Below are 27536 nucleotides of genomic sequence, written 5' to 3'. Positions count from 1 at the left end.
TCCCTCTCACTCTGCCTCTGCCTCTATCCCTGCTTGTGTGCTTTCTGTCAGTAACGAGACACACAAAAATGAATACTTACAATCCCATTTACATAAAGTTCTTTTTTAAAAAGGCAAAAGTATTCTATTAGCAACAACAAATAATTTAGCAATAGCTGATGCCTAGGGGATTGACTGTTAGGGAGCCCAAGGGAACTCACTGGGGTGACAAGAAGGTTCTATATCTTTTTTTTTTTTAATTTTTTTTAAGATTTTTTTTTAATTTATTTATTTGACAGAGAGAAATCACAAGTAAGCAGAGAGGCAGGCAGAGAGAGAGGAGGAAGCAGGCTCCCTGCTGAGCAGAAAGCCCGATGTGGGGCTCGAACCCAGGACCTGGGATCATGACCTGAGCCGAAGGCAGCGGCTTAACCCACTGAGCCACCCAGGCGCCCCTATATCTTTTTTTTTTTTTAAGATTTTATTTATTTATTTGACAGACAGAGATCACAAGTAGGCAGAGAGGCAGGCAGAGAGAGGGGGAAGCAGGATCCCCACTGAGCAAAGAGCCCGATGTGGGGCTCGATCCCACGACCCTGGGATCATGACCTGAACCGAAGGCAGAGGCTTAATCCACTGAGCCACTCAGGTGCCCCAAATGTTGTATATATTGATTGCGGTGGTGGTCACACAAGTGTATACAGGTGTCAAAAGTCACTGACCTATACGCTGGTAACATAGGTACACTTATTGATGTAAATTATGCCTCAATTTAAAAAACTGCATTCTGAGAAAAGAGATAAGCTGTCAATACTAAAAATAAATCTCACACAAAATCTGAAAGAAGTATTATAGAAACTTAAAACTCTACAAAACAGTAAAGAAAATATAAATACACGGAAGGATAGAAAGCCTTAACATCATAAATATGTTAATTCTCCCCAAATTCATCTTATAGACTTAGCGACACTCATTAAACATTTTTCATGGAAGTTGACAATATGATTATACAATGCACATGAGAGAGTAGAGAGCCGAGAGCAGGTAAAACATTTCTAAAGAAGTTGAGGAAGAAGGAGAGGCTTGCTCTAGTAAATATTAAGACTTAGGAGAATGTTTCCTGGATGAGGCTCTATGGTATCAGTACAGGGATAAGACAAACGACCAACTAAATAGAAGAAACTGCCAAAACTTAGCCATGTAAGACTATATCAAACTTCTATTTCTGACCAAGTTGACATGACAGATCACTTTATTCTCACGGAGTTTTTTAAATCTTTTTGTTTTCACTAGTTTTAGTTTTTATTTAAATTCCAGTTAGTTGGGTGCCTGGGTGGCTCAGTGGGTTGAGCCGCAGCCTTCAGCTCAGGTCGTGATCTCAGAGTCCTTGGATAGAGCCCTGCATCGGGCTCTCTGCTCAGCAGGGAGCCTGCTTCCTCCTCTCTCTCTGCCTGCCTCTCTGCCTACTTGTGATCTCTCTCTGTCAAATAAATAAATAAAATCTTTAAAAAATAAATAAATAAATAAATAAATAAATAAATAAATTCCAGTTAGTTGACATATAGTGTACTATTAGTTTCAGGAATAGAATTTAGTGATTCATCACATACACAACACCCAGTGCTTATCACAGTGCCCTCCTCAATCGCCCATTTAGCCCATCCCCTATTCACCTCCCCTCCATCAACCTTCAGTTTGTTCTCTCTAGTTAAGAGTGTGTTTTAGGGTTTGCCTCTTTCTTTCTCTATGTTCATCTGTTTTATTTCTTAAATTCCACAAAGGAATGAAATTATATGGTATTTGTTTTTCTCTGACTTACTTTGTTTAGCATAATACCTAGATTTAATTTTTTTTTCCTTAGTTAAAAATGACTCAGGAGGGACGCCTGGGTGGCTCAGTGGGTTAAGCCTCTGCCTTCAGCTCAGGTCATGATCTCAGGGTCCTGGGATCGAGCCCCACATCGGGCTCCCTGCTCTGCAGGGAGCCTGCTTCCCCCTCTCTCTCTGCCTGCCTCCCTGCCTACTTGTGATCTCTGCCTGTCAAATAAATAAATAAAATATTAAAAAAAAAAAGACTCAGGAAAAAAACCAATAGCTGGAAAGAAAAAGTTGAAAAAGGTAAAGGTTCTTGTCCAGCAAATAACTCTACAAATTACTTGACTCTCTCAATGGAATGATCACAGACCCAGAAAAGTCCTGTATGTGAACTCTGTGAGGAGCAGGGTCTTGTCTTTCCTTCCCATTGCTGTATACTTAGTGGCATGAAGTAGTCACTCAATAAATAATGAATGAATAAATTATTCAGAAAAGTCAAGGATTTGCTATTGCTTACAAATATGATTATAAGGAAATACATTAAAATTTTAAAATTACCTCTGCTTAGTGTATTATTGCATTACTGTTTGGGTTTTTTGTTTTGTCTTTTAAAGATTTTATTTATTTATTTGAGAGACAGTGAGAGAGAGCATGAGAGGGGAGAAGGTCAGAGGGAGAAGCAGACTCCCCATGGAGCAGGGAGCCTGATGCGGGACTCGATCCCAGGACTCTGGGATCATGACCTGAGCTGAAGGCAGTCGCTTAACCAACTGAGCCACCCAGGCACCCAGGTTTTTTGTTTTGTTTTGTCTTTTGTTTATTCTGGCTGGTAAGTTTCTGTGACTTTAAATGAAATACCATGAAAGACTATCTCTCTTGTAGTTATAGAAAAGCCACTAGAATTCATTCTAAAAACAAATGGACTGGTTTTCACTGTTTCTTCCAGTGTTGTAGCTGAGTGATGGCATCATATACACGCCAGGTGGAATTCCTAATAAAGCCATGGTTCTTGACTTTGGCTCCACTGTCAAATCACCACATGATCCACATCATAGGAAAGTCTGATCTCATCTTTGATCTCAGGGGGGGCCGAGTATCAGTCATGCTTTGAAGCTTCCAAGGTGTCTCTAATGTGCAACCAAAGCTGAAACCATGTCAGTAGAGATTTACAGAGAGAGTGTGGCAAAAACAAAGCCTATAATAAACACTCACTGAAGCAGGCATGAGGGAGAGGTCATTCCCGGATTATCACAGAAATTCAGACTAGAATCCTTGGACATTAAGCTCTGCCAGCTGACCCCTCTCCACACAAGACTCAAGATAAAAAGAATCCTGAAACTAGGCTCTGATACAAATTGCATTTTGACTTTTGTGAAGTCCCTTCTCTTCTCTGAGCTTCAATTTTCTCATTGTTAGGGGCACCTGGGTGGCTCAGGTGGTTAAGTGACTGCCTTCAGCTCAAGTCATGATCTCGGGATCCTGAGATCCAGCCCCACATCATGCTTCTTGCTCAGTGGGGAGTCTGCTTCTCCCTCTGCCTGCCACTCCCCACTGCTTGTGCTTTCTTGTGCTCGCCCTCCCTCTCTCAAATAAAGAAATAAAATCTTTTTTTTTTAATTGTCATCATTAAAATGATGGGGTGTCCCCTGTGTTATAAATTTGCACTCTCAGACATATATGTGCTTAAATCCATGTCCTGGACATACTAGTTGATTGACGTTGGATAAGTCAATCTTTCTCATTTCCTTATCAATAATAGTGCCAACCTACCTCATGCAGTTATTGCAAGGGTTAAACAAGTGTTTATAAATCTCAGAACACAATGCTCAGCACACAGAAATCACTGTGAAAATGGCCATTCCCTGCCACTTACCAAATAGCAACTGAAGAAACAGAAGGGCCGGGTGAGCCTGACTCGGACAGCAATATTCCCCTCTTGTCCTGGAGGTAGGATGTTGCCCTCATCATCCACGATCTGGCAGAGAGATCAGAGGGCTGTGTCTGGATATCTGTGCAGCCAGACCACCCAACCAGCTGAGCCTGCTGTTGCTAACCAGGACATGCATTTTGCTTTCCTCTTTGAACCAAGCCTCAACAACAGTTGGGCAAGACTGCCTACCTGCACATCGTAAGGTGGGGACGCTTTCCCCATGGATCCAGACTTGATTTTCATGCCTTTTGGATTGGCACAGATTAAAACCTGGAGAGAAAGCAGTTCCAGAAAGGTGATGTATCCCTGTAGCTTCTTCCTTCCTGGTGCCCACCTTTTCTCTCACTCTCCCTTCTGCCTCTCCTTACCTCTCCTACTCACTCTTTCTCTCCCTTCCTTCTTCCTCCCTTCCTCCCTTCTCTTCTTTCCATAGTCAACAAACATTTATTGAATGTTATACTGGACACTGACATAAAGAACCAAATGTGTCACTAACCCAAAAGACTCAGTTGACCCCTCAACTCTCTGCTGTCCAGATGGCTGTGGGCAATACTGGGTTAGATCTTCGGGTCTGACCAGAGACAGAAAGAGGCTGTCCTGGTGGAGACAAATGGTACCGGAGGCCACGAGAGTAGGTTTTTTGGCTATGGTGTCCTTGTGAAATCATTTTATCAACCAAAAGGGAAGAAAAACTGATGGGATTTTGTTATCAGCTTCTCCCAGGGGATAGGGCAGTCCCTGACAGGTGTGGCAGCCAGGAAGGCAGAGGATCTGAGAGCTGGTCATCTCCACCAAGTGGCTGAGGACTTGGGTAGAGGTGACCTGTGGCAGAGACCCGGGCTCCACTAGCACTCACTGTTTCAGACTGGCCATAGCCTTCATGCAGCTCCAGGCCCACATGGCTCTTCCACTTCTCTCTCACGTCAGGATTCAGTGCCTCTCCTCCAGTCAAACAGTGCCTCAGGCTCTGAAACTGGTACCTTTCTCAGGTGGAAAACAAGACCAACTGTGTCAGGATCCCTCCACCCACCACTGTTCCCCCCAGTACTACTGCTCAGGTCTAGACATCTAAAGCCACTGGAGGGTAAAGTCCAGGCTTTTATCACCTGTTCCAAATGCCCCATCCTCTGGCTTTGCAGGCATATTCCTCATGGGCAGGTAAATTTTTAAAAAAATCAATCCTATCTGATTCTGGAATAAAATCAGAACCTTGTATCGTAGGTTTTGGTATAACATAGTGAATTCTACACGAACTGGCCAAAATCACTTAGTTAAAAACAAAATGAAAAAAACAAAAACAAAAATAAAATTATGATAAATTGGTTAGGACAACCACCTAGTTAAAAAAGATAAACCGAGGGGCGCCTGGGTGGCTCAGTGGGTTAAAGCCTCTGCTTTCGGCTCAGGTCATGATCCCAGGGTCCTAGGATCGAGCCCCGAATCGGGCTCTCTGCTCAGCGGGGAGCCTGCTTCCTGCTCTCTCTCTCTCTCTGCCTGCTTCTCTGCCTACTTGTGATCTCTCTCTGTCAAATAAATAAATAAAATCTTAAAAAAAAAAAAAAAAGATAAACCGATTACATGGTGCGCCCGGGTGGCTCAGTTGGTTAAGTGTCTGCCTTCAGCTTGGGTTATGATCTCAGGGTCCTGGAATTGAACCCCACATTGGGCTCTCTGCTCCACAGGGAGTGTGCTTCTCCCACTCCCTCTGCCCCGCCCCTTCTGGCTTGTGTTCTCTCTCTCTCTCAAATACATAAATAAGATCTTTTTAAAAAGAAAAGATAAATCGTTACAAATGTAAAAGGTAGAAAGTAGCCCGCTAGGAATGAATCAGTTGCAAATTTGTTTTAAGGCAGAAAGTAGCCCCCTAGGAATCTGACAATTCTAATGGGCCCAAAATTCCTACAGATATTAAATATGTTATAAAACCACCCCCCCATTCAACAGATTATCCAAAATGTAAAAAATTAGTGGCTGCAAATATATTTCAACCATTTGTTCCCTTTGGATAAACCTGGTTTGACTATTAATTAATACTACCTAGTAGCTTTCAACAAAGTTGATCTTAAATCATTCAGAGTTTGTTTGCAATTAAAATAATGATCTTGATCTTCCTCCCGCTTGGTCAGCAAGCAAACAAGGACACCAATGAAAAAGCAGAATATGACCAGCACCTGAGAAACACCACCCCACTCCAGCGACCATCCCACCCAAAGGACCCTCTTGCAGCATACAGTTTTTCATCTTGCCATTCAGTCGCTTTATGCCTTTTGAGTCATCAGGATTCAAAGAAGAAAACCAGTTTGCTCTGAGGCTATCCTCAAAAAAATTTTTTAAAGACTTAATTTTCTGGGCTTAAGGCTTTATTTGTTGTTGCAAGACTCTAGTACTTTTCCTGCCTCAGTCATGGAAGCCCACACAGAAAAAGGGGCCCGAAACTCAAAGTAGTTTGGAATGCTGAGCCCCCTACATGGACAGCGCAGCTGTAGAGTCCACAGTCCTATGGGAAAGAGACTTTATGGGAATGAGAAATAAACTTCTGTTAAACTATACACACACACACACACACGCTATTGAGTAATCTCTATACCCAACATGGGGCTCGAACTCACATCCCCAAGATCAAGAGTGCATGCTCCACCTACTAAGCCAGCCAGGTACCGCCCCCCACCCCACATGGAGATCTTTATTTCTAATTAGGTCCTAACGATTACCCGGGTAACAAAGTTTTGTTTCTTTTATTTCCTGCTAATTACTATTGTTTGATCCTCACTCTCCTGCCAATTAGCCACTTCTTTAAGTTTCTCCTTCCTCTGTAGTAAATGTTCATTAGAGAACACACTTAGGTTCTTTAATGAAAAAAACCCTACTGTTACTAGCAGTTTTTCTTCTTTCTTTTTCTGGAACTATTTCTTAAATACCTTATCACTGCCATAATTTTTAAGCCATACATATTTTTTTAAATCTAAGTAAGACGTAACAAACTTTTTAAATAGGTTTCACAGCAGTTTCCTTACCAAAAGAATAAATAGGATTTCAACTTGATACTGTAGCATATGCTTGTGAACCCTGATTAAATTCACTTTATATACCATTAAATTACCACTTGGATTGGGGCGCCTGGGTGGCTCAGTGGGTTAAGCCGCTGTCTTCGGCTCAGGTCATGATCTCAGGGTCCTGGGATCGAGTCCCACATCGGGCTCTCTGCTCAGCAGGAAGCCTGCTTCCCTCTCTCTCTCTCTCTCTGCCTGCCTCTCCGTCTACTTGTGATTTCTCTCTGTCAAATAAATAAATAAAATCTTTAAAAAAAAATTAAAATAATGATCTTGAGGTATACACAAGAGATCAACGAATGGGATAAATTCTTAAAACAGAGAAGAATTCAACAGGGGAATCATGTAAGAACTCCCCCTTAGGGTCTTCATGGACAGATACATGCGATGAGCAAAGAGAACAGAAGAGTCAGACATAGATCAGTCAGTGAGTTACTGAAGAGTCGTAGGTCTCTTTCCACACACCTCAGCAACTAGACTTGTCCTGCTATCAGATGTTGCTTTGGACGCACCCAGGATGGGAGCCACACGCACATAGTGTCTTCTTGTCTTCTGTGGGATACCCAATGACATTCACTCAGAGAGTGGCTGGATGGAGTTAGTATGGGGCTGAGGGATGGAACATCTATTGTGGTGGGCTTGCTGGTCCCACCAGACCTCAGGCCCTGGACACAAATCCCATTCCACAGGTGGCTAACAATTACCCAACAATTTCTCCAACCTCACACAAGTAGCACACATACTGCTGAGAGAATGGCCTATGCATGTATGATGGAGAGACAGCCCACCTCAAGTGCTAAAATTCCAGACTATCTTAAATCTATCCAATTCCATTTGGATACAAATTCTTGGGTAGCGGGTGGTGGTGCAGAGGATTTCTGTGGGACATGTGCAAAGGATATAGATGTGTATGCTTCAGCATGTGTGTGTATGTGTGTGTGTGTGAGATAGAGGACCACAGATATATATAATATTCTAGATATATATTCTATATGGAAAGAAAGAATCACAGACGTATGTGTATATGTATGTGTGTGTGTACATATATAGAGAAAAAGAGAGAGATAGAGACAGAGATGAGACAGGGACAGAGTGACAGAAACAGAGTCGGTATGAGAGGGTGGGTGTGCATGTGGGCATATACTGCTGTATATTCACATATTTAGGTCCCCAAAGCATCAGATGGATGGGCTGGCTATAGCTGGTGAGATCCTCCTGTACCAGCAGCCAGAAGATGGTGGGAACACAGCAGAGGGTGGTGATCGGGTACCTGGAGAGAGTCTAAGCAAAAACAAAGGATAGAAGATCTTCTTAGAGGTTCTGGAGTGGGACTTCGTGGAGATGGAGCAGGGGAACTGGATTTTAACTACTCTAGATACATCATATAAGTGAACCATATCGTATTTGTCCTTTAGTGGCTGGCTTAGTTCACTTAACATAATGTCTTCAAGATTCATCCATGATATAGCATCCATATTCCTTCTTTTTAAAGGCTGAATAATATTCCATTGTATGTATGTAGCACATTTTGTTTATTCATTTATCAGCCACCGGGACTTGGGTTGCTTCCACCTTTGGGCTATTAGGAATAATGCCACTCGGAACACAGATATACCTAGCTGACATCTTGACTACAACCTCATGAGAGGCGCTGATTCAGAACTAGCTATTAGGCTGCTCCCAGATTCCTGACCACCCAGAAACTGAGATAATAAATATTTGTTTTAAGCCACTAGGTTTTGGGGTCATTGACTACCATAGATAACTAATATACCATGTAAGGCCTGGGGGCAGTAGAGGGAACAAGGCATATACTGGCTGAGCAAGCCTTCAGTGAATAATGATGATGGTGAGCTTGACTATGGCAATGATAATCAACGTGTTAAGAACACACTCTGATTATGATTTTCACCACAGTTTTGAAAAATAACTAGGGTTTTAACAGGAGCATAGGGAAGAAAGTGGTAGACGGAGAAGAACCCAATGCAGGAAAAAACAGAATATGCAGATATATGAAATTGTCTTATGTCTAAGGATCTAGTTAGAGGATAGGCAATAATTGAAGGTAGAAAGGTGGGCAGGAATCAGATTATAGAAGGTCCTGGGAGCCATTTTGTTTGCTATCCATACCAAAGAAGCCTTATGGTCACTTATTCATGCCTTTTCTCCTGCAAATTCAAAACCTAAATTCCACCCATCTCATTTACATCCAACACACAAGCCGTGTTTTTGTTTCTTACATTCAGAATAATCTTGGCATCAACTCGGGGCAGCTCATGCACAAAAATACAAGATCCATTAGGCCAGGCAGAGAAGAGGGTCCAAGTTGCCTTAACCCAGCCAGTGTAAGACGTGTTCCAGAAGATGTCTGATTTGGTCAAGTACACCCACCGCCTGCCAAAAATTAAAGAATGTCAGAACCCTCAGCAATACTTCTACCTTTAAAAAGGATTACGTTATCCATGTCACCTTCTTTGGAACCTCTCCCACAGTGAGTACTTACTTGTGGGTATGACAGTTTTCAAATCTATACAAGAACCATGAAGTCAGTCTTTGTCTCGACAAGCATTTATTGAGCATATTCTTGGTATTTATGCCCTAAGGATATAGAATTAAAAAAAAAACAGATTCCATGCCTTCAAGAGTTCACAGTCTAGTGGGAGTGATCTATAAGGGAACACATAATCTCCATACAATGTGACGAGGGCACTTTCTTTATCCAATACTTCTTCTGGACTTGGCATTAGAGTGTAGGAAAGAATGATTTGTCTTGCTTTGGGGGGCTTGTAGGTTGGTAAGTATAAACATCAAGGAGGCCCCTGGAGAGCAAGCTTTCATAGGGTTAAACCAATAGCTTTATGCAATTACAGAGAATGGGCACCTAACCCAGAGAAAGAATGGAGATGGAATCTGAGAAATGCTTCCCCAGAGGAGGTGGGGTCTGAGCGAAATGTAATGATGCACAGGAGCTACACTGGGGAGGCAGAGAAAGAACGAAAACCCAGGAAGGGGAAGCAGTACCTGTGAGCATAGAAAAGTGATCATGTTCTGCACTTGGATTTGGGGACATATGATCTCCTGGTCCTCAACCTACTCAATGGCTGCTCCTTCTTGGTCTCCTCCTCTGAGTTTTCCCTGCTTCTCCCTTTGTTGTGGAAAGGCCTCAGACATTCAGTGCTGAGGCCTCTTCTCTTCTTAGTGTCCATTACTTTTCACTGATCTCATCCAATCTCATGGCATGAAGTACTACTTTGCTGATAATTCAATATATCCATTCTTAACTCAGGGTATGGAGATGTCCACCATGCGTCTCAAACTTACAGTGCCAAACACAAGAGTCCTTGTGTTCCTCCGACCAGACAGCTTATCCCAGCCTCCTCGCTATCAGTTAATGCTTCTGGTTGCTTGGGCCATAAATCTTGGCATCATCCCTGACTCTTCATTTTCTTTCTTTATGTCAAACCCATCAGCAGATCTTTCCAGGCCTACGTTCAAAATACATTCAGAATCTTAGCTCCTCTCACTCCTCCTGGGGAAGCCCCCACCATTCCCTCTTAATGCACTGGCCTCTGAAGTTGGTCTCTGCTTCATCTCTTGCCCCCTACAGTTTATTCTCAACCCAAATTCATGAGATAACCTTAAAAAAAAAAAATCAGGGGCGCCTGGGTGGCTCAGTGGGTTAAAGCCTCTGCCTTCAGCTCAGATCATGATCCCAGGGTCCTGGGATCGAGCCCCACATCGGGCTCTCTGCTCGGCAGGGAGCCCGCTTCCTCCTCTCTCTCTCTGCCTGCCTCGCTGCCTACCTCTGATCTCTGTCAAATTAAAAAAAAAAAAAAAATCTTAAAAAAAAAATCAGATCAAGTCACTGCTCAAAAACTCCACTGTACTTCAGAAAATTAAACATAGAATCACCATACAATCCAGCAATTCCACTTCTGGGTATATAGCCAAAAGAATTAAAGGCAGAGTTTTGAATAGATGCTTATATCCCCAAGTTAATAGCAGCACTAGTCACAACAGCCAAAAAGATGGGAAGCCCCCCAACTGTCCATCCATGAGCTACTGGATAAACAGCATTGGCATGTCACATACATGGGACTACTGCTGAGCCTTAATAAGAAAGGAAATTCTGACACATGCTACAAAATGAATGAACTTGAGAACATTACACTAAGTGATATAAGTCAGACATAAAAGGAAAAATACTGTGTAATTCCACCCATAGGCAGTTCCCAGAGTAGTCAAATTCACAGAGACAGTAAACAGAATGATGAATGTCAGGGCAGACGTGGGAGGGAATGCAGAACTATTGTGCAATGTGTATTATGTAATACACATGGATTCAGATTTGCAAAATGGAAAAAAGTTCTAGAGATGGATGGTGGAGATGACTGCAAAACAATGTGAATGTCCTTAATGACACTGAAGTTTACAATTAAAAATGGTTAAAATGGTAAATTTTAGGTGAAGTATCTCTTACCACAATTAAAAACAAAAATAAAAACAAAAAACCTCCAATGGCTTCTCACCTCGCTCAAAGTAAAGCCCAAAGCCTTCAGATACTACTGGATTTGCCACTTTGTTAGCTCTCTGACCTCAGTCTTACCACTATGTCCCTTACTCACATTTCTCCAGCTCACTCCCTACTTTCTGTTCCTTGGACCCATCAGATGAACTGTCCCTTGGTAGCTTCCACTGGCCACAAAACCCAGTCTGTAGCTGGCCTGGGAGTGCTCAACCATCTTGGGTGCTCCGGTGGTGCCACTTGTGAAGTAGATGGCCAGAGGGTCTCGACTCTTGGTCCTCACACAGTTGTGCTCTGTGGATGCCTCCCTGTAAAATACAAAAATCCTCGATAGCATTACAAGTAGTAAAAAGAGTCATAATAATAATATTTATAACAATGCTGGCCACCTTTTTAATAAATACTACCATGAGGCACTGTGCTGGATGCTCCAGCTTGCATCTCTGAGGCCTACAATGACCTTCTGGGGTCAGTACAACCATCATTAGCAGCCTTTGTAAATAAGGAAATGGGGGCTCAAAAATGGTGCAGTGACTCTCTCTGAAGGGCCTGTGCTCCTCCACTAGGGCAGGAGGACCTTCTGGTGAAACGTGCTCATTTCCATGCCTATGCTTCTTCACACTGGGCCACAGCCTCACCCCCACCTCAATTCCCCATAGTTTAGGGCTGAAGGGTTTCCTCAATTCAGAGATTTGAGATCTGGGCAATTCCTAAAGTTCTGTGGTCTGGAGAATCTTCTCTCCAAATGGGTCTCAACCCTGGCTGCACCATAGGAACACCTGGTTAGTTTTTAAAACAAATACCATCGCTAAGGCCCCACCCTAGAGAAAAACCAGAATCTTCAATGGTGGGCTAGGCATTGGAATTTTTTTGTGTGGGTGGTTTTTTTTTTTTTTTTTTTTGCTTTTTGTTTTTGAGAAAGTGTGTACTTGAAGCAGGGGGGACCAAGGTGGGGGAGGTTGTGGGAAGAGGGAGAGAGAGAATCTTAGGCAGGCTCTATGCCCAGCACAGAGCACAATACAGGGCTCCGTCCCACAACCCTGAGATCATGACCTGAGCTTAATCAAGAGTTGGATGCTTAACCGACTAAGCCACCCAGGCACCCCTGTGGGGTTTTTTTGCCTTTTTCTTAAAGCTCCTCAGGTAATTTTTTTTTTTTAAGATTTTATTTATTTATTTGACAGACAGAGATCACAAGTAGGCAGAGAGGCAGGCAGAGAGAGAGAGAAGAGGAAGCAGGCTCCCCGCTGCCCAGAGAGCCCAATGTGGGGCTCAATCCCAGGACCCTGGGATCATGACCTGAGTTGAAGGCAGAGGCTTTAACCCACTGAGCCACCCAGGCGCCCCTCCTCAGGTAATTCTAAAGACAGCTGAAACTGAGAATCACTCATCTAGGCTAACCTGACAGCTCATCAAAATCATCTGGGCTGATCTCTTATAACACAGAGTCCAGGGCCTTTGCTTAGATATGTCCTGTTAAGTCCGTCAGATGGGGGACCTTGGAACCTGAATTTAAAACAGCACCCAAAGATAAATAGCTAAATAAAATTTTAAAAAGAGAATTTTCCATAATTTCATGGTAGAAAGTTTACATTCTAGAGTAGTCAAGAATAATCCGAAGAGTACCATGTCCATGCAAACTTCGAAATATATCTTTTGCACTTAACTTTATTACCTACACATGTTAAATATTTTCTGTTTCAGTTTCTGCTCCCAATCATTACACTGAAATATAATAATATATGATTAAAAAGTCATATGTTGGAAATATAATATTTTGGAAAATATAATACATTATTTATAATGCATGGTTATGGGTCTTATACTAAAAATTGTGACACATCTAAGAGAATGTGGCATATAGTTCTTTTTCAAATGAAGATACTAATAGGAAACAAATGTTATTAAAAAAATGAATAAATTAAATAAATTAAATAAAGTAGAACAACACCCAGGTGAATGTGAGGCAGTTGGTCCGTGGGACTTGTGACTTAATGATGCAGGCCCCTGGCAGGGCCCCTTTTTGCTTCTGCCTCTGATCAGGACAAAATCTCAAATTCCCAGGTAGGCTTCCACCAGGGCATTGCTCAAAGGCAAAGGGCTTTTGGTTCTGTTTGATGTAACTGCCTGCTGCATCTTATATAAGTCACTTTACTTATCAGTTCTTTACCTGTAAAATTGGGTTAAAGTGCATTTCATAGGGTTTTTTCCAAGGATTAAATAAGACAATGTATGATTCATTATTGGGCTCTGAGCACCAAACACAATACTTATAACAAAACAGGTGTTCATCACATCTGTGGTACATGAATGAATGTAGGTAAACGCTTACCCAGCACTATGCCTAGCATACACTGAGCACACAATGCATGGTAGCTATTATTATATTGCTAACTGATCACCTACTATGCCCTAAATGCATCACATGGGTTCTCTTGTTTGCTTTAGCTCATAGCTCTGCAACCACTATCACCAATACTGAAGCAAATGATGCCCACAAAAACTAAGGACGATCGTAGTACTGCTCAGTGAGTGACTTTGAAGGATCTTAAGGTGGTCACCAGGATTAGGTCTCAGGTCCATCTGGGCCCTACAGTGAGTGCTCCTTTCTGGTTTACTCTCTTGCTGTAGTCAGTAATGCATTCCATCTGCTATTGTTTAAAGGGGAAAAGCCTTGGCCTCCTCTTCATGTTGTCCTTTAGAGAGCCCCAACCTACCACAGGAGTTTCCTGAAGTTCATCCAGCCTGGCTGACTGCTGTCTGACACCAGTAGCTTGGACTGGAGGAAGGGACAGTCAGCGTTAATGGCATCTACCCGCGGAGCCAGGGAGTCCCTGGTGATAATGGATTTGGCCCTGGACACCTGCAGCTGATATTTGAGGTCCTTCTCTGTCAGCTGAGAGACCCGGGATCATGACAGCCCCTGGCATCAGAGAGAGAAGGGATTTTTTTTTGGGGGGGGGGGGCTGTAGGGGAAGACCCTTATGAAGAGGTCCAGACCAGATATACCCATCAGAGACAGGAACAGGAAGAGATTAGAAAGGGATGGAATGGCTGAACTGGAAAAGGTAACAATAATGATAATAATGAAATCCAGAATATGTTTATGGAGGAATTATACAAGCTAAGAACTATATGTACATTATTTCACTTAATTCTCACAACTCTGGAGAGTAGGTGCTATTATTATACCCATTTTGCAGATTAAAACAGCAATAACAACAACTAAGACAGACACTTAGCCTTAATTAAATGGAATAACTTGCCCAAGATCACATGGTTAACGTGCTGTAGAGCAGTGATAGTGAATCCAGGAGGTAGTAAGCCTAGGGGTCCGTTATCTCCAATATATTATACTGCCTTAGACATGGCCTAGCTCTATGGTCTTCCCTGCCTGCATACAAAAGTCTACAACAAATCCTAGTATTGAGAGTGGATCTCTTGGGGTGGGAGGCAGGAGGGTAAGTATAGTAGGTGGGAGCTCCAGCACTCCTATAAGTTCAATCAAAGCCATTCTGAAGGTAGCCAAGTCCATCTTTTCTCAAGGAGAAGGGAAGAGTAAGCAAAAAGTAGGGACAAATTTTAATCAGACACCTGAAAAACCACCTGAGTATCTCAGAATGGAAGATGAAACACCCCCACTGAAGCCAGCTCTCTCATTTCACAGATGAGAAAAAAGAGATCCTAAGGGAATCAGTCATCCTTCCACGGCCAGTGAGTGAGACCAATAAACAAAGGAAGGGGCCAATCCCAAATGTTGTGGGAGCCAAACCAGAGTTCTCATTACTCTTCGCTTTATCTCCTAAACTTTTACAGGGTTTAAACCCCAACATGAACATTTTGGAAGCTGAACAGTGTTTCTTCAGTTCATCTCTCTGCTTTAGCTATTTTCAGAACAAGTTTGTCCCACCTGGAGATGTGCATGGTGCTTTGAGAGCCCAGTCAGAGGGCAGACAGCTAGGGCTTTCAGCAAGAGAAATGAGTCCAATACCTTAGACTGGAAGAGAGGTGATCCATGCACATCAGGAGAACAGGGGAATGTGAGAATGTGAGGACATCCAGCTTGGGTCCTTTAAGATACTGGAGAGGATGTTGGGGTTGACACAGTCATGTGTGATAGTGTCTTATTTTATTTGGACATCAAAGAAATGGGTGAATCTGCATAACTGGGGGAGCTGGAGACATTTAGGTAATAGGGAAAAGAATGAAAATAATATCCCAAAAGGAAGTTCTGATCATGCAAACTGCCCAACCCAATGCCTGGCACATAGTAGGTCCTCAAGAAAAGTACAAGGGCTCCCTTACCTTGGCCCTCATTTAAATAAACCTTATATGTCAGGGCAGAATATGGAGAACGCCTCAAACCTGTGTGCCTATTTCTTTTCCTCTAGCTAGGTACACTAGAATGGCATTCACTTTGATATATGTGCAAAGATACATAAAAATAAAATGGAAGTTCCTGCCTTTTTCGGGGGAAGGAGCAATCCAGTCACAAAAATGGCTAACTAAACTTGTTCATACAGAAAAGCTAATTCTTGGGGCGTCTGGGTGGCTCAGTGGGTTAATCCTCTGCCTTCATTCGGGTCGTGATCTCAGGGTCCTGGGAGCCTGCTTCCCCCTCTCTCTGCCTGCCTCTCTGCCTACTTGTGATCTGTCCAAAAAAAAAAAAAAAAATCTTAGAAAAGCTAATTCTCTGGTGTGAGTTTCTATCCCTCTGTTCTGCAAGCATTATTTGTGAAAACATCTGTATTTTCAGGTAGGTTGTTCTACGGACATGCAACATTCCAAGTGGTGGAAATTTCCCAGTGGATACCAAAAGTAGTTGTCTTGTTTTTGTACAATCAGCAAAAAACAAAAACAAAACCCAGCCCTTTCAGTAAGAGCATCAGACAGGGTCAGCAGAGGCCCTCTGGGTTCTCTGGACTGTGTCCTTTTGCCTCCTCTGCTGGAAGAATCATCCCAGGAAGATCAATGGTCCACTGCCTTGGCCATTCATAACAGTGGGAGGAGGAACCCTCAAGGACTAATCTTATTGCTTTTATTATTTTCTCCTTCTCTTCCTTCCCTTGAGAGCTGGTAGATGCTATGGTGGTAAAAGCCATAAAATCTAAGCGTGAAACTAATGTAGATTGATAATGAAGGTCTCTTATCCATAACTGCATTGCTCTCTATACACTAGCAGCTCCTAAACCACAACCAGCAAAAAAATAAGTTTTGTTTGTCTACTCAGAATTTTTTAAAAGTTTACTTAGTTCTCAATATTAAAAAATTAGAAGACTTTTTCATAAAAATTCAGTTTGCCATCACAAAGTCAGAAGTGCTGGCAACACAGGCCCTCCTTCACACATGGAAACACCTGGCTGGGGTCGAGGAGCACTTGTCACCCCCCATGATGAGTCATGTGAGCTCCAGTTTACTCCAGTCCCCAGTGCTCCCTATTGCTTCACACTGACCTGCTTTCATCAGTTACATTACCATCTCACCCTTGTGCTCAATCAAGTTTGTGATTGTGGGGCAAAAGGGAGATAAACAAAACTCTCCATAGGGTTTGATTTTCTCCATCTCTCAAACCATGTGACTCTGCAAAGCTCTGGCAGGTGGTATCCGTCCCAACTGGTAGCCTCAGCTCTGCTCACTGACCTGTCCGTATGCATGCCACGCTGACCAGTCACCACTCTGGGAGCCGCGGGAGCACCAGCATCATCCTGTCCCCAGGCTGAAGGCCACACATACCCTGGAGCACATTAGCCGCCTTCCTGGACTGCTCCCCTAGCTCCTCAAAGTTCCACTTGACCTCTGCTCCCTTGCCATTGACCCACCAGAATGCAGGGATCTGGGGCCAGTGCCCAGCCTAGACAGCAGTGTAGGCAGAAAAGAAATAGAAAACATTTGTTGAGGATTTTTGTTTGCTTGTTGTTTTTTAAAATTTTTTTTTGTAATTATTAGTCACAGGGTTCAAATTCAAAACAATGAAAAGATGCATTGAGAAGACTTAGTCCCATCCTTGTGCCCATCTACCCTGTTCCCCATGTTACCTGCCTCAACATGTGTCCAATATTATTAGTTTCTTGTATATCCATTCAGTATTTCTTTAGGCAAATAAGTATATTCTGTTTTCCGTAACACCTTTTTAATGCAAAAGGTAGCATATGATTCATACTGTTCTGTGTCCTCCCCTTTTTTTGAGCTATAATTCTCATGCCACAAAATTCACTATTCTGAAGTACAAAATTCAGTGGGATGTTTAAAGATATTATAAAGTAGGCTTTGTGTTACCTGATAGTTTTGCCATCTAACTAACATGAGTGTTCTGAGCATGTTGAAGCTAGGCAAAGCTACTCAGTAGGTTAGGTATATTAAATGCATTTTCCAATTATGATATTTTCAACTTACAATGGGTCTTTTTCACTTTATTTTTTAAATTATGTTCAGTTAGCAAACATATCATTAGTTTTTGATGTAGTGTTGTTCAACGATACAAGAAGATCTAACTATTGTAAATATCTATGCACCCAACATGGGAGCAGCCAATTATATAAACCAATAAATAACCAAAATAAAGAAACACATTGATAATAATACATTAATAGTAGGAGACCTCAACACTCTACTCTCAGCAATAGATCATCTAAGCAGAAGATCAACCAAGAAACAAGAGTTTTGAATGACACATTGGACCAGATGGACTTCATAGATATGTAGAGAACATTCCATCTTAAAACAACAGAATATTCATTCTCGAGTGCACGGAATTTTTTCCAGAATAGACCACATACTAGATCACAAACCAGGTCTCAACTGATACCAAAAGACTGAGATTATTCCCTGCATGTTATCAGACTACAATGCTTTGACAGTGGAACTCAATCACAAGAAAAAAAAAATTGGAAGGAATTCAAACACTTGGAAGTTAAAGAACATCCTGCTAAAGAAGTCAACCAGGAAATTAAAGAGGAACTTAAACAATTCATGGAAACTAATGAGAAGGAAAACACATGGGTCCAAAACTAATGAGAAGGAAAACACATGGACTACAAAGGCGGTCCTAAGGGGGAAATACACAGCCATCCAAGCCTCTCTCAAAAAAGTAGAAAAATGCCAAATTCTCAAGCTAACCTTACGTCTAAAGGAGCTGGACAAAGAACAGCAGATAAAGCTTAAACCAAGCAGGAGAGAGAAACAGTGAAGATTAGAGCAGAAATCAATGAAATAGAAACCAAGAAAAACAGTAGAACAAATCAACAAAACTAGAAGCTGGTTCTTTGAAAGATTTAGTAAGATTGATAAACCTCTAGCCAGACTTATCCAAAAGAAAAGGGAAAGGATCCAAATCAATAAAATCATGAATGAAAGGGGAAAGATCAAATTTAACACCAAGGAAATAAAAAATTATCAGCATCTATATGTCAACAAATTAAGTAAAGCAAAGAAATGGATGCCTTCCTGGAAACTTATAAACTACCAAGATGGAAACAGCAAGAAATAAACAATCTGAATAAACCAATAACCAGTAACAAAATTGAAGCAGTAATCAAAAATCTCCCTAAAACCAAGACTCCAGGGCCAGATGGCTTCCCAGGGGAATTCTACCAAATATTTAAAGAAGAAATCACACCTATTCTACTGAAGCTGTTTCAAAAAACAAACAAACAAACAAACAAAACAGAACTCATTCTATGAGGCCAGCATTACCCTGATCCCAAAACCAGGCAAAGACCTCATCAAAAAGGAGAATTACAGACCAATATCCCAGATGAACATGGATGCCAAATACCCAACAAGATTCTGGCCAACAGAATCCAACAGTACATTAAAAGGATTATCCATCACGACCAGGTGGGATTTATCCCTGGGATGCAAGGGTTGTTCAATATTGTAAATCAATCAGTGTGATAGATCACATTAATAAAAGAAAAGACAAGAACCATATGATCCTCTCAAATGATGCAGAAAAAGCATGTGAAAAAATACAGCATCCTTTCCTGATTAAAACTCTTCAGTGTAGGGATAGAAGGAACATACCTTAGTATCATAAAAGCCATCTATGAAAACCCCACAGCAAATATCATTCGTAATGGGGAAAAGATGAGAGCTTTTCCCTTAAGGTGAATTCAATGGTTTTTAATATATTCACAAAGTGGTATAATCATTGCTATAACCTAATTCCAAAACATTCTCATTATCCGAAAAAGAAATACCATACAGATTAGCAGGAGCTCCCTATTCCACCACCACCCCACCCCCCGCAGCCCTTGGCAACCACTAATCTACTTTTTGTCTCTATGGATTTGCCTATTCTGGATATTTCATATGAACAGAATCATATAATATGTGCCAGCACCACTAGTTGGAAAGATGCTTCTTTCCTCCCTGAATTTACTGGCACTTTTGTTGAAAATCAAACGACCATAGATTTATTTCTGGACTCTCAATTCTATCCCATTCATCTATACTTGTCTTTTTACCAGTGCCACACTTTTTTTTTTTTCTCACACAGTCTTTATTACTGTCACTTAGTAGATTTTGAAATAGGGAAGTGTGAGTCCTATTGTGTTTATCACAACTGTTGTGGTTATTATGTGCCCCTTGCCTTTCCACATGAAGCTTTGGACAAGATCATCTATTTCTGCAAAGAAGTCTACTGAGATTTTAATAAAGATTACTTTGAGTATCTAGACAATTTGGGATATGTTTTGGGTTTTTTTTTTTGCAGCTTTATAATTTCTGCTTCAATGGAATCAAGTCTAAAAAACATACAATTCAACTCTGTCAAAGGCAGACTTCAGTAAGCTGCTAAATGCATACATAATGGAGAGGCTAAATAATTTCTGGTGGTTCCTGTTTCCCGAAAGTTGAACTTCTTCAGATATGTTTTAGACTCTTCCCAAAACTATCATCAAGGGGTATGTTATTAGTATTACCTCATTTGTATAATGAGGTACTATCTCAGGGCATTCTGAGACTCACCCAAATCTTTAACGAGTGCTTCTTTAATAAACATTCCTGAGCTATTCCAGCCTTTGGTTAGTTTCCAGAGTTCTAAGAGGTTCATTCTGGCAATTTTTCCAAGATTTTTTATTGTTGTTGTTTTTACAGAGGACAAAATTTTAGATTGTCCTTATTCCATCATTTTTGCTGATATAACCCTATTTGTATATATCTTTAGAAGAAATCCTGCAAGGATGATCCCAGTGTGGATAAAGAGCTCAGATTTTGTAGACAGGAACAGGGCATCCTAGTTCCATCTCCTACATATGCTTCTCATTTTATTCTCACAACAATTCCAGGAGGCAGATGGTATGACTTCCATTTTAGAGGTGAGAAAACTGAGATCCAAAGGGCTTAGGGCATGTATCCAAAGACCATATCTATCTAACTGCAAAGCCACCTTCATACTTTACTATATCCACTAACAGTATACTTTCACTGAATCTGCTAACAGTATTATTTTCCTCACTGTTTTTCTTTACACAAGCTCTTCTTAAAATTAATATAAGTAAATTGCATGGAGATATTATAGTCTCTTACTATAAAAAGTTAGCATCCTTAACATTCAAAAAAAGTGACTATAAAATAGAGAGACATAACAGACACCTAAGGAAGAGGAAAAAAAAAAGAAGGAAGTATATGCTCAGAGACACACAAAGAAATCAAGATAATCTTAATTCAATTCTACCTATCTGCTGTGATCTGTGAAAAGCTCTGAGCCTCAGTCACGCTCTTTCCTTATTTAAAAGGGAAATACAGGGATGTCTAGATGGCTTAGTCAGTTAGGCGTCCGACTCTTGATTTTGGCTCAGGTCATGATCTCAGGGTCGTGAGACTGAACACCATGTGGACTCTGCACTGGGTGTGGATCCTACTTCAGATTCTCTCTCTCCTTCTGGCCCTCACCTCTGTGCTCTCTCAGTACACAACAGTGAGAGAAATATTAATGACAGAGTAGAATCAAAACAAAATTTTCTCTTTCACTTGATCAGAATGATGGGAACGGAATCAAAGAGGGCATAACTGTCTCAACTATGTGATGTGTGTTCAGGAATATGAGACACCCTGGGCTAAGTACCTAAGGCTCATGAAACTTGGTCATAATTCTTTTTTCCCTGCTAAGGATTAAATGCTAACAGTTTAAGTTTTAGGACTTGCAAAATTCCCAGGTCAAAATGTCCACCTGTGTTGTAGCCTTGAGTCACACTGGGGTAACTGAGGGCAGCCTCTGAGGCCCAAGAGGGACACTAGGACACAGTGGGCTTCACCTTTTCCAGATGACTCCACATGTCCAGCACATCATGGGCAAAGTTGAAGTACTCAGGCACTGGCTGCCTCCCCAGGCTGATGGCCTCCCAGGTGGCCACAATCTTCTGAGGGTCAGGTAGAGGTGGCTGCTGCCCATGAGGCCCACAGAATCCCTGGGCATTTCTCAGCACCTGGAGGACCCATCCTCTTAGCCATAGCATCCTGTTATTGCCTGCAGCCTGTTTCAAAAGAGAAGAGAGATAACGCGACCTTGAATTCTGGGATCTGTGGGAAGACTGAGCTAGAGGAGAAATCAGCAGTCAGCCCCAATGGTGGCTACAGTACACACTGACTTGTAAACACAGTCTTGGGCTTTAGTCTTAATTCCACAGTGTGATTTAGGTCATTTCTTCTCTTTGAGCCTGAGATCCATCCCTTCCACCTCTCACGGCCTGTGGATCTCTGTGGGTCTGAGGTCAGTTAACTCAGAGCCCACTTCTCAAGGCTTCCCAAGCCCACTTTCCCAAGGTAAATCCTGAACTGGCCTGACAAAGCCAACAATGTTCTAGGGCTTTATGGAAATATAATGTGAGCCACACATGTTATGTACAATTTTCCAGAAGCTTCATTCAAAAAAAAAAAAAAAAAAAAAAAGGAAAGGAACAGGTAAAATGAATTAAAATAGTATTTTATAGCCAGTATGAAAGATTAAAAAAAAAAATGGAGTCATATATGTTAAGGGATGAGCCTGGAGGCCATGAAGGAAGTGGGCCTTACTCATGTCCTCACTGGTAGAACCGTGAACTTTTGAACTGCACCAAACCACATATACTCCAAGGACTCAGCCTGAACACCGGCAACTTGCTACACAGCAGGAGACTGTTTAGTGATAGCCTTAGCAATTAATTATACTCAGTCAAGATTCGTTTTCTGCCACCAACATCAATCAAAATTCTTTGTAAGCAATATATACAAATATTCCCTTTTGTCTTTAAAAAACCCTTGCCGTTTGGGGCACCTGTGTGGCTCAATCGGTTAATCATCTGACTCTTGATTTCAGTTCAGGTCATATTTCAGAGTCATGATCTCAGGGTCATGAGATCAAGCCCCACCTTAGCCCCACAGTGGCTCCATGCTGGGTGTAAAGGCTGTCTATAAGATTCTCTTTCTCCTTCTGCCCACCTCCCCTCTCTCTTAAGAAAAGAAAAGAAAAAAAAACAAACAACAACAACAACAAAACCAGAACAAAACCCTTGCCTTTTGTTCCCTGGAGTATGGGGAGATGGGGGGTAGGGGGTGGTGGCACATTTGGGTTGCTGCCCAAATCTGTGCTCTCTGAATTGCAATTCTGAGACCTCCAAATAAACATTTTCTTTTTATTTTAGCTTTGCCTCTTTTCTTGCTCAACACCGGCTATATCCTATAATTTCAACATGTAACCAGTGTAAAAAGAAATTACTAAAGAGATATTTTACATTTTTTTTTTTTTTTTTTTGGTACTAAGTCCTCATAATCCAACATTTTACACTTACAAGCACACCTCAGTTTGGACTAGCCACATTCCAAGGGCTCAGCAGCCGCAGATGGCTACTGGCTACCATATGAGACAGGGCAGTCTCAGTGTCTTGCTATTCAAAGTCTGATCTACAGAACAGCAGCATCAGCATCATCTCAGAGCCTGGGACACCTGCAGAACCTCAGACCCCACCCTAGACAGGTGGAGTTAGACTCTGCACTTCAACAGGAGCCCAAGAGAGTTGTGTGCACTTTGTTTAAAGAGCACTGAGAAGCAGATGCAGGTTCTTTCCACCAAATTCTTCTCGGTCATAATAATAACAGAATATGGTCCTGTAACTGCCAGAGATTAAAAGTTTGAGCTTCTCCCACATTCTTTTATTAAATCCTAGCCCCCCAGTGTGATCGTTACAGGAGGTGGAGGCCTCTGGGAGGTGATTAGGTTCTGAGACCTCAGAGAGCGCGCTGGCTCCTTCTGAATGGGGAGGACAAAGCAAAAAGACAGGAGTCTATGAACCAGAATCGGGCTCTCAGCAGACACGAATCTGCCTGCCGCAACTCGATCTTGGACTTCCTGGTCCCTAGAACTATGAGAAATAAATGTTATTTAAACAACTGCCCAAACAGAGTAAGACGTAACCAATGTTAGGGCCAATTTAATGTTAAAACCTGTTTAACTCTTAGGGCCTGCTAAGCCAGAGCAACTCCATATTGCCTAGGTAGTCATATTGTTGTTTACATCCACGGACTTCATTCCGGGAATAAATGCCCCTGTAGTTCCTGGTATGGTTCCGGGCATCGATTCCGGGAGTAAATGCCTTAACAATAGAAGCCACGTAACCTTGGGTCTGTGGTTATGCCCTATAAAACCAACCTGTGAGATCGGGAGGGGGTCGCTCTCTTCAGAGGCGGCCCTGGCCGGTCGGTCTGACTTCTAATGCTTGGCATAGAATAAGGCTTTGCATAACTTTCACTTTGTCTCATTCTCGTTCCGTTGATAAAGGACCCCAACACCAACAATGAAAACGTGTGGCAGTAACAAGAAAAACAATAACTGCCATTTACAGAAGGCTCACTGTGTGCCAGGCATTTGGAAGGTACTTTATAGATGTTATTTCCTTAAATCTTCACAACAATTCTATGATATAAATGCTATTTTCTCTGTTCTACAGATAAAGTCGGGGTTTTTTCCTATGCAAATACAAACATAGGGGTTTTAATTATTTTTTTTTGTTATGTGATGTTAGTCACCATACAGTATGTTATTAGTTTTTAATGTAGTGTTCCAAAATTCATTGTTTACATATAACACCCAGTGCTCCATGCAATATGTGCCTTCCTTAAAATCCATCACCCGGCTAACCCATCTCCTCACCCCCCTCCCCTCTAAAACCCTCTGTTTCTCGGAGTCCACAGTCTCTCACAGTTTGTTTCCCCCTCCTATACTTTCAACACCATCCTGACCAAAATACCATCAGCATTTTTCAAAGTGCTGGAACAAATAATCCCAAAACACGTATGGAACCAGAAAGGCAGGTTTCAAGAGGACAAGTGACCACAGGTCTCACCTCCCAGAAATGCCCAGGTCCGGCCTTCTGTTTCGCTGTGAGCCCTGAGTCCTCAGACTCCCCGTCCCTGACCCCTTTCCATCCTCCCCTCCCTTCAACTCTCCCCCAAGCCTTTTCCTACGCCTCCCTCCCATGGATTCCTCTGCCCCCTGACAGCTGATCATTAGAATCAGCCTCCCTGCTAACCCAAGGCCATTTCAGGCATGCCCCTTCTTGCTTTAAGCAGCAAAGGCCTCAGAGGCAGCTGACACCTGTCCTTAAAAAGATTTCTCTCTACATTACCTTGCTTTTGAACCCAAGAAATGCAAAAGGCCTTCAATGCTGTTTCAGCAGAATGCGGGCCTTAAACATTCAGGTTCCTCCAGGACACTGGAGAAGGCAATTTGTTAACTTGGTCTCCCACTGGGAACTTTGGCCCCAAATGCAGCCAAGATAGAGCAGAACCCAAAGCCAGCAGAGGACACGGCGGCTTCAACTGGCCAGCACTCTTGGAGCCAATGAGAGTGGCCCTGCTAAGCTATTCTCCCAGCTTCCAGTGGCTCTGTATCTTCCCTGAAAATTCAGCTCACCACCACCTCAGTGGAAAAGAGAACAGGAACTTCCTTACGTTCTACCAGAAAGGATATAATAGTAGCAATAATATAAGCTAAGTGTGTTCTTTTCTCCTCTAAACCCTCCAATGCATAGGGACAGAAAGTAGATTCATAGTTGCCTGAAGCTGGGTATGTGAACAGGAATGACTGCAAATAGACACAAGGGGTCTCTTCGAGGTGACAGAAATGTTTTAAATTTGGACAGTGAAAAAAAAAAATTAAAAAAAAATAAATTTGGACAGTGATCATCATGGCTGCATAAATCTGTAAGTGTATTATTACTACTACTACTACTACTGATAATTGTAGTAATAATGGCATACTTGAATGAGTTATGGTATGTAAAATTAAACCTAAATAAAGCTTTTTGTTTTGTTTTGTTTGTAAGCCTCCTAAGGCTACCCTATCTGGTTCACAGTCCAAGCCAGTGTTCCAAGAGCAGTCTGCAAGGCCCCACGTGATTTCCTGGCTCTCCACTCCTACCCACTTGCTAAGCTCTGCTCCCACCACATTGCACTGGTCTGCCTGACTTTTGCTCTCCCCGCTGCTGGTAACCTGAATCTCTGGGAACAACAGCAAAAAAGATCCTATCTTGCAGTGTTTGCCAATATCTGCGGTTAAATATTGCCATGGTGGCACAGACAATTTCAAGCAACCAAAGATTTAACAAGAATTATTAATGGTCCCTGGTATGCCCCCGTGAGCTGGCTCCAGCCAGTGCTGCTTCGAGCCTTTGCTGCCAGGATATTCCTTCCACACGGTTCACCGCCTCACCATTCACACACAAGGCCGTGCTCAGTGTGCCTTGAGCCACAGCCCAACCCCCAACTAGAACCTTCTCCTATTTGACACTTCCCACTCTCCCTTCTCTCCTTGATTTTCCTCCTTGGCATTTATGACTTTCTAACATTCAATGTATTTTTAAAAAATTTTTTTTTATTTTCTTCCAGTTTTACTGTGGTATGACTGACAGATAAAATTCCACATGTTTAAGGTATACAACATGTACATTAGTTAAGCTTAATTAATACAACCATCACCTCTCATATTTGTTGTTCAATATTTTGTTTACTCACTGTGTCATCTGTCCCCTGTCACACACATACACTAGAATATAAACTCCACAACGACAGAGATTTTAGATTTTCGGCATAGCTGTATCCTCACGACAGTGCCCTGCCACGTTGTGAGAGTTCAGTCAATATTTATTGAGCCAGTGAAGAGTAAAGAAGAACTAACAGTTAGTGAACATTTTTTATCTGCCAGACATTGCTGTGTGTACAGAAAGTAGATTCAGCATTCTAGACACAAAATTTATTTTTTTGCTTTTTCCCAGAATCACATCCAAGGTAGTGTAAGCTCTTAGTCTCCAGGATCTGTGGGAGCTTCAGGCTCACTTACTGTTCAGAGCACCTTCCTTAGCTATCCCTGAAGTGGCTCAAAGTCCCTCCAATGGAAGAGAGGATGCTTATGCATCAGCTGCCTCTAGTTAGCATCACACTGGGTGTTGGTCCTGCACTGTGTTTTGTTCCCCTTGTAGCTCTGGCTCATTTCCTGGCCAGGTCCAGGTGGCCCATTTCTATGGAGGCAGCTCTTCTCCCTCCCCAACAAGTGTGGCCACAAAAAATCATCTCTTTGGCCTTCAAATTCCATTTCCCCTCAATGCCCAGACTCCTGCAGGGTCCCAGGCAAATGTTCTCATCTGCAAATCTGCAGCCAGAACTAAAGATACAATCTCTACTCTCAGGGAGGTGGATGGACAGATGACCTGCTCTTCAGGCAGCCTGATCTCAATATCACTGTTGTCCATCAGTATTTGGTAAGAATCAGGCAGCACAGAACTGGGGGCTACAAATTGACAAAAATGATGATGCTAATAATGATAACTGTCTTTTCTTTTGTCATTCAACAAACATTTTGGAGCACCTGTTACCTGCTAGGCAAAGTAAATTATATGGAACTTAGAAGGTGATTAGTCCTGTGAAGAAAAACAAAGCCTAGAAAGAGACAGAAAGTACCCAAGAGTGAGCTGGACAAGTTAATGGTTTTAAACAAAGGAATAAGAAAGACCCAGGCTGAGAAAGTGGTATTTGAGCAAAATGATATTTGTAGATTAAGAGAGTGAACCTGAATACATCCGGGTTTAGAGCTGGCAGCAGAAGAAACCACAATTATCCCTAAGATGAAAATGTGACAGTCATACTGGAGGAATGACAAGAAGGCCAGTGTGGTTGCAACAGGGAGTGGGACAGAGACTAGGAGGTGGGACAAGGGCCAGCTTTCTGCTCTCTGGGTACCCTGTGGCTCACTTGGCTCATGTCAGCTG

At 42.1% G+C, this 27536-nt stretch overlaps 1 protein-coding gene across 1 annotated transcript in view; it reads right to left on the bottom strand.

Moving 5' to 3' along the window:
- Window positions 1-25120, bottom strand: part of ACSM5 (acyl-CoA synthetase medium chain family member 5) — a 35634-nt gene extending 10514 nt beyond the window's left edge. Inside the window, 11 exon segments of the mRNA XM_047713935.1 lie at window positions 3667-3768; window positions 3913-3993; window positions 4580-4705; window positions 7977-8054; window positions 9014-9169; window positions 11465-11606; window positions 14016-14201; window positions 14203-14221; window positions 16939-17149; window positions 21555-21773; window positions 24900-25120. Of these exon segments, the coding sequence (XP_047569891.1) occupies window positions 3667-3768; window positions 3913-3993; window positions 4580-4705; window positions 7977-8054; window positions 9014-9169; window positions 11465-11606; window positions 14016-14201; window positions 14203-14221; window positions 16939-17149; window positions 21555-21773; window positions 24900-24968 (1389 nt within the window). The 5' untranslated portion in view covers window positions 24969-25120.
- Between the last annotated feature and the right edge of the window lie 2416 nt (window positions 25121-27536).

Source organism: Lutra lutra, chromosome 18 (assembly GCF_902655055.1).
Source record: "Lutra lutra chromosome 18, mLutLut1.2, whole genome shotgun sequence".
NCBI lineage: Eukaryota > Metazoa > Chordata > Mammalia > Carnivora > Mustelidae > Lutra > Lutra lutra.
Note: the sequence above shows the minus strand (reverse complement) of the source record. Positions and strands in the feature narration are given on the sequence as shown.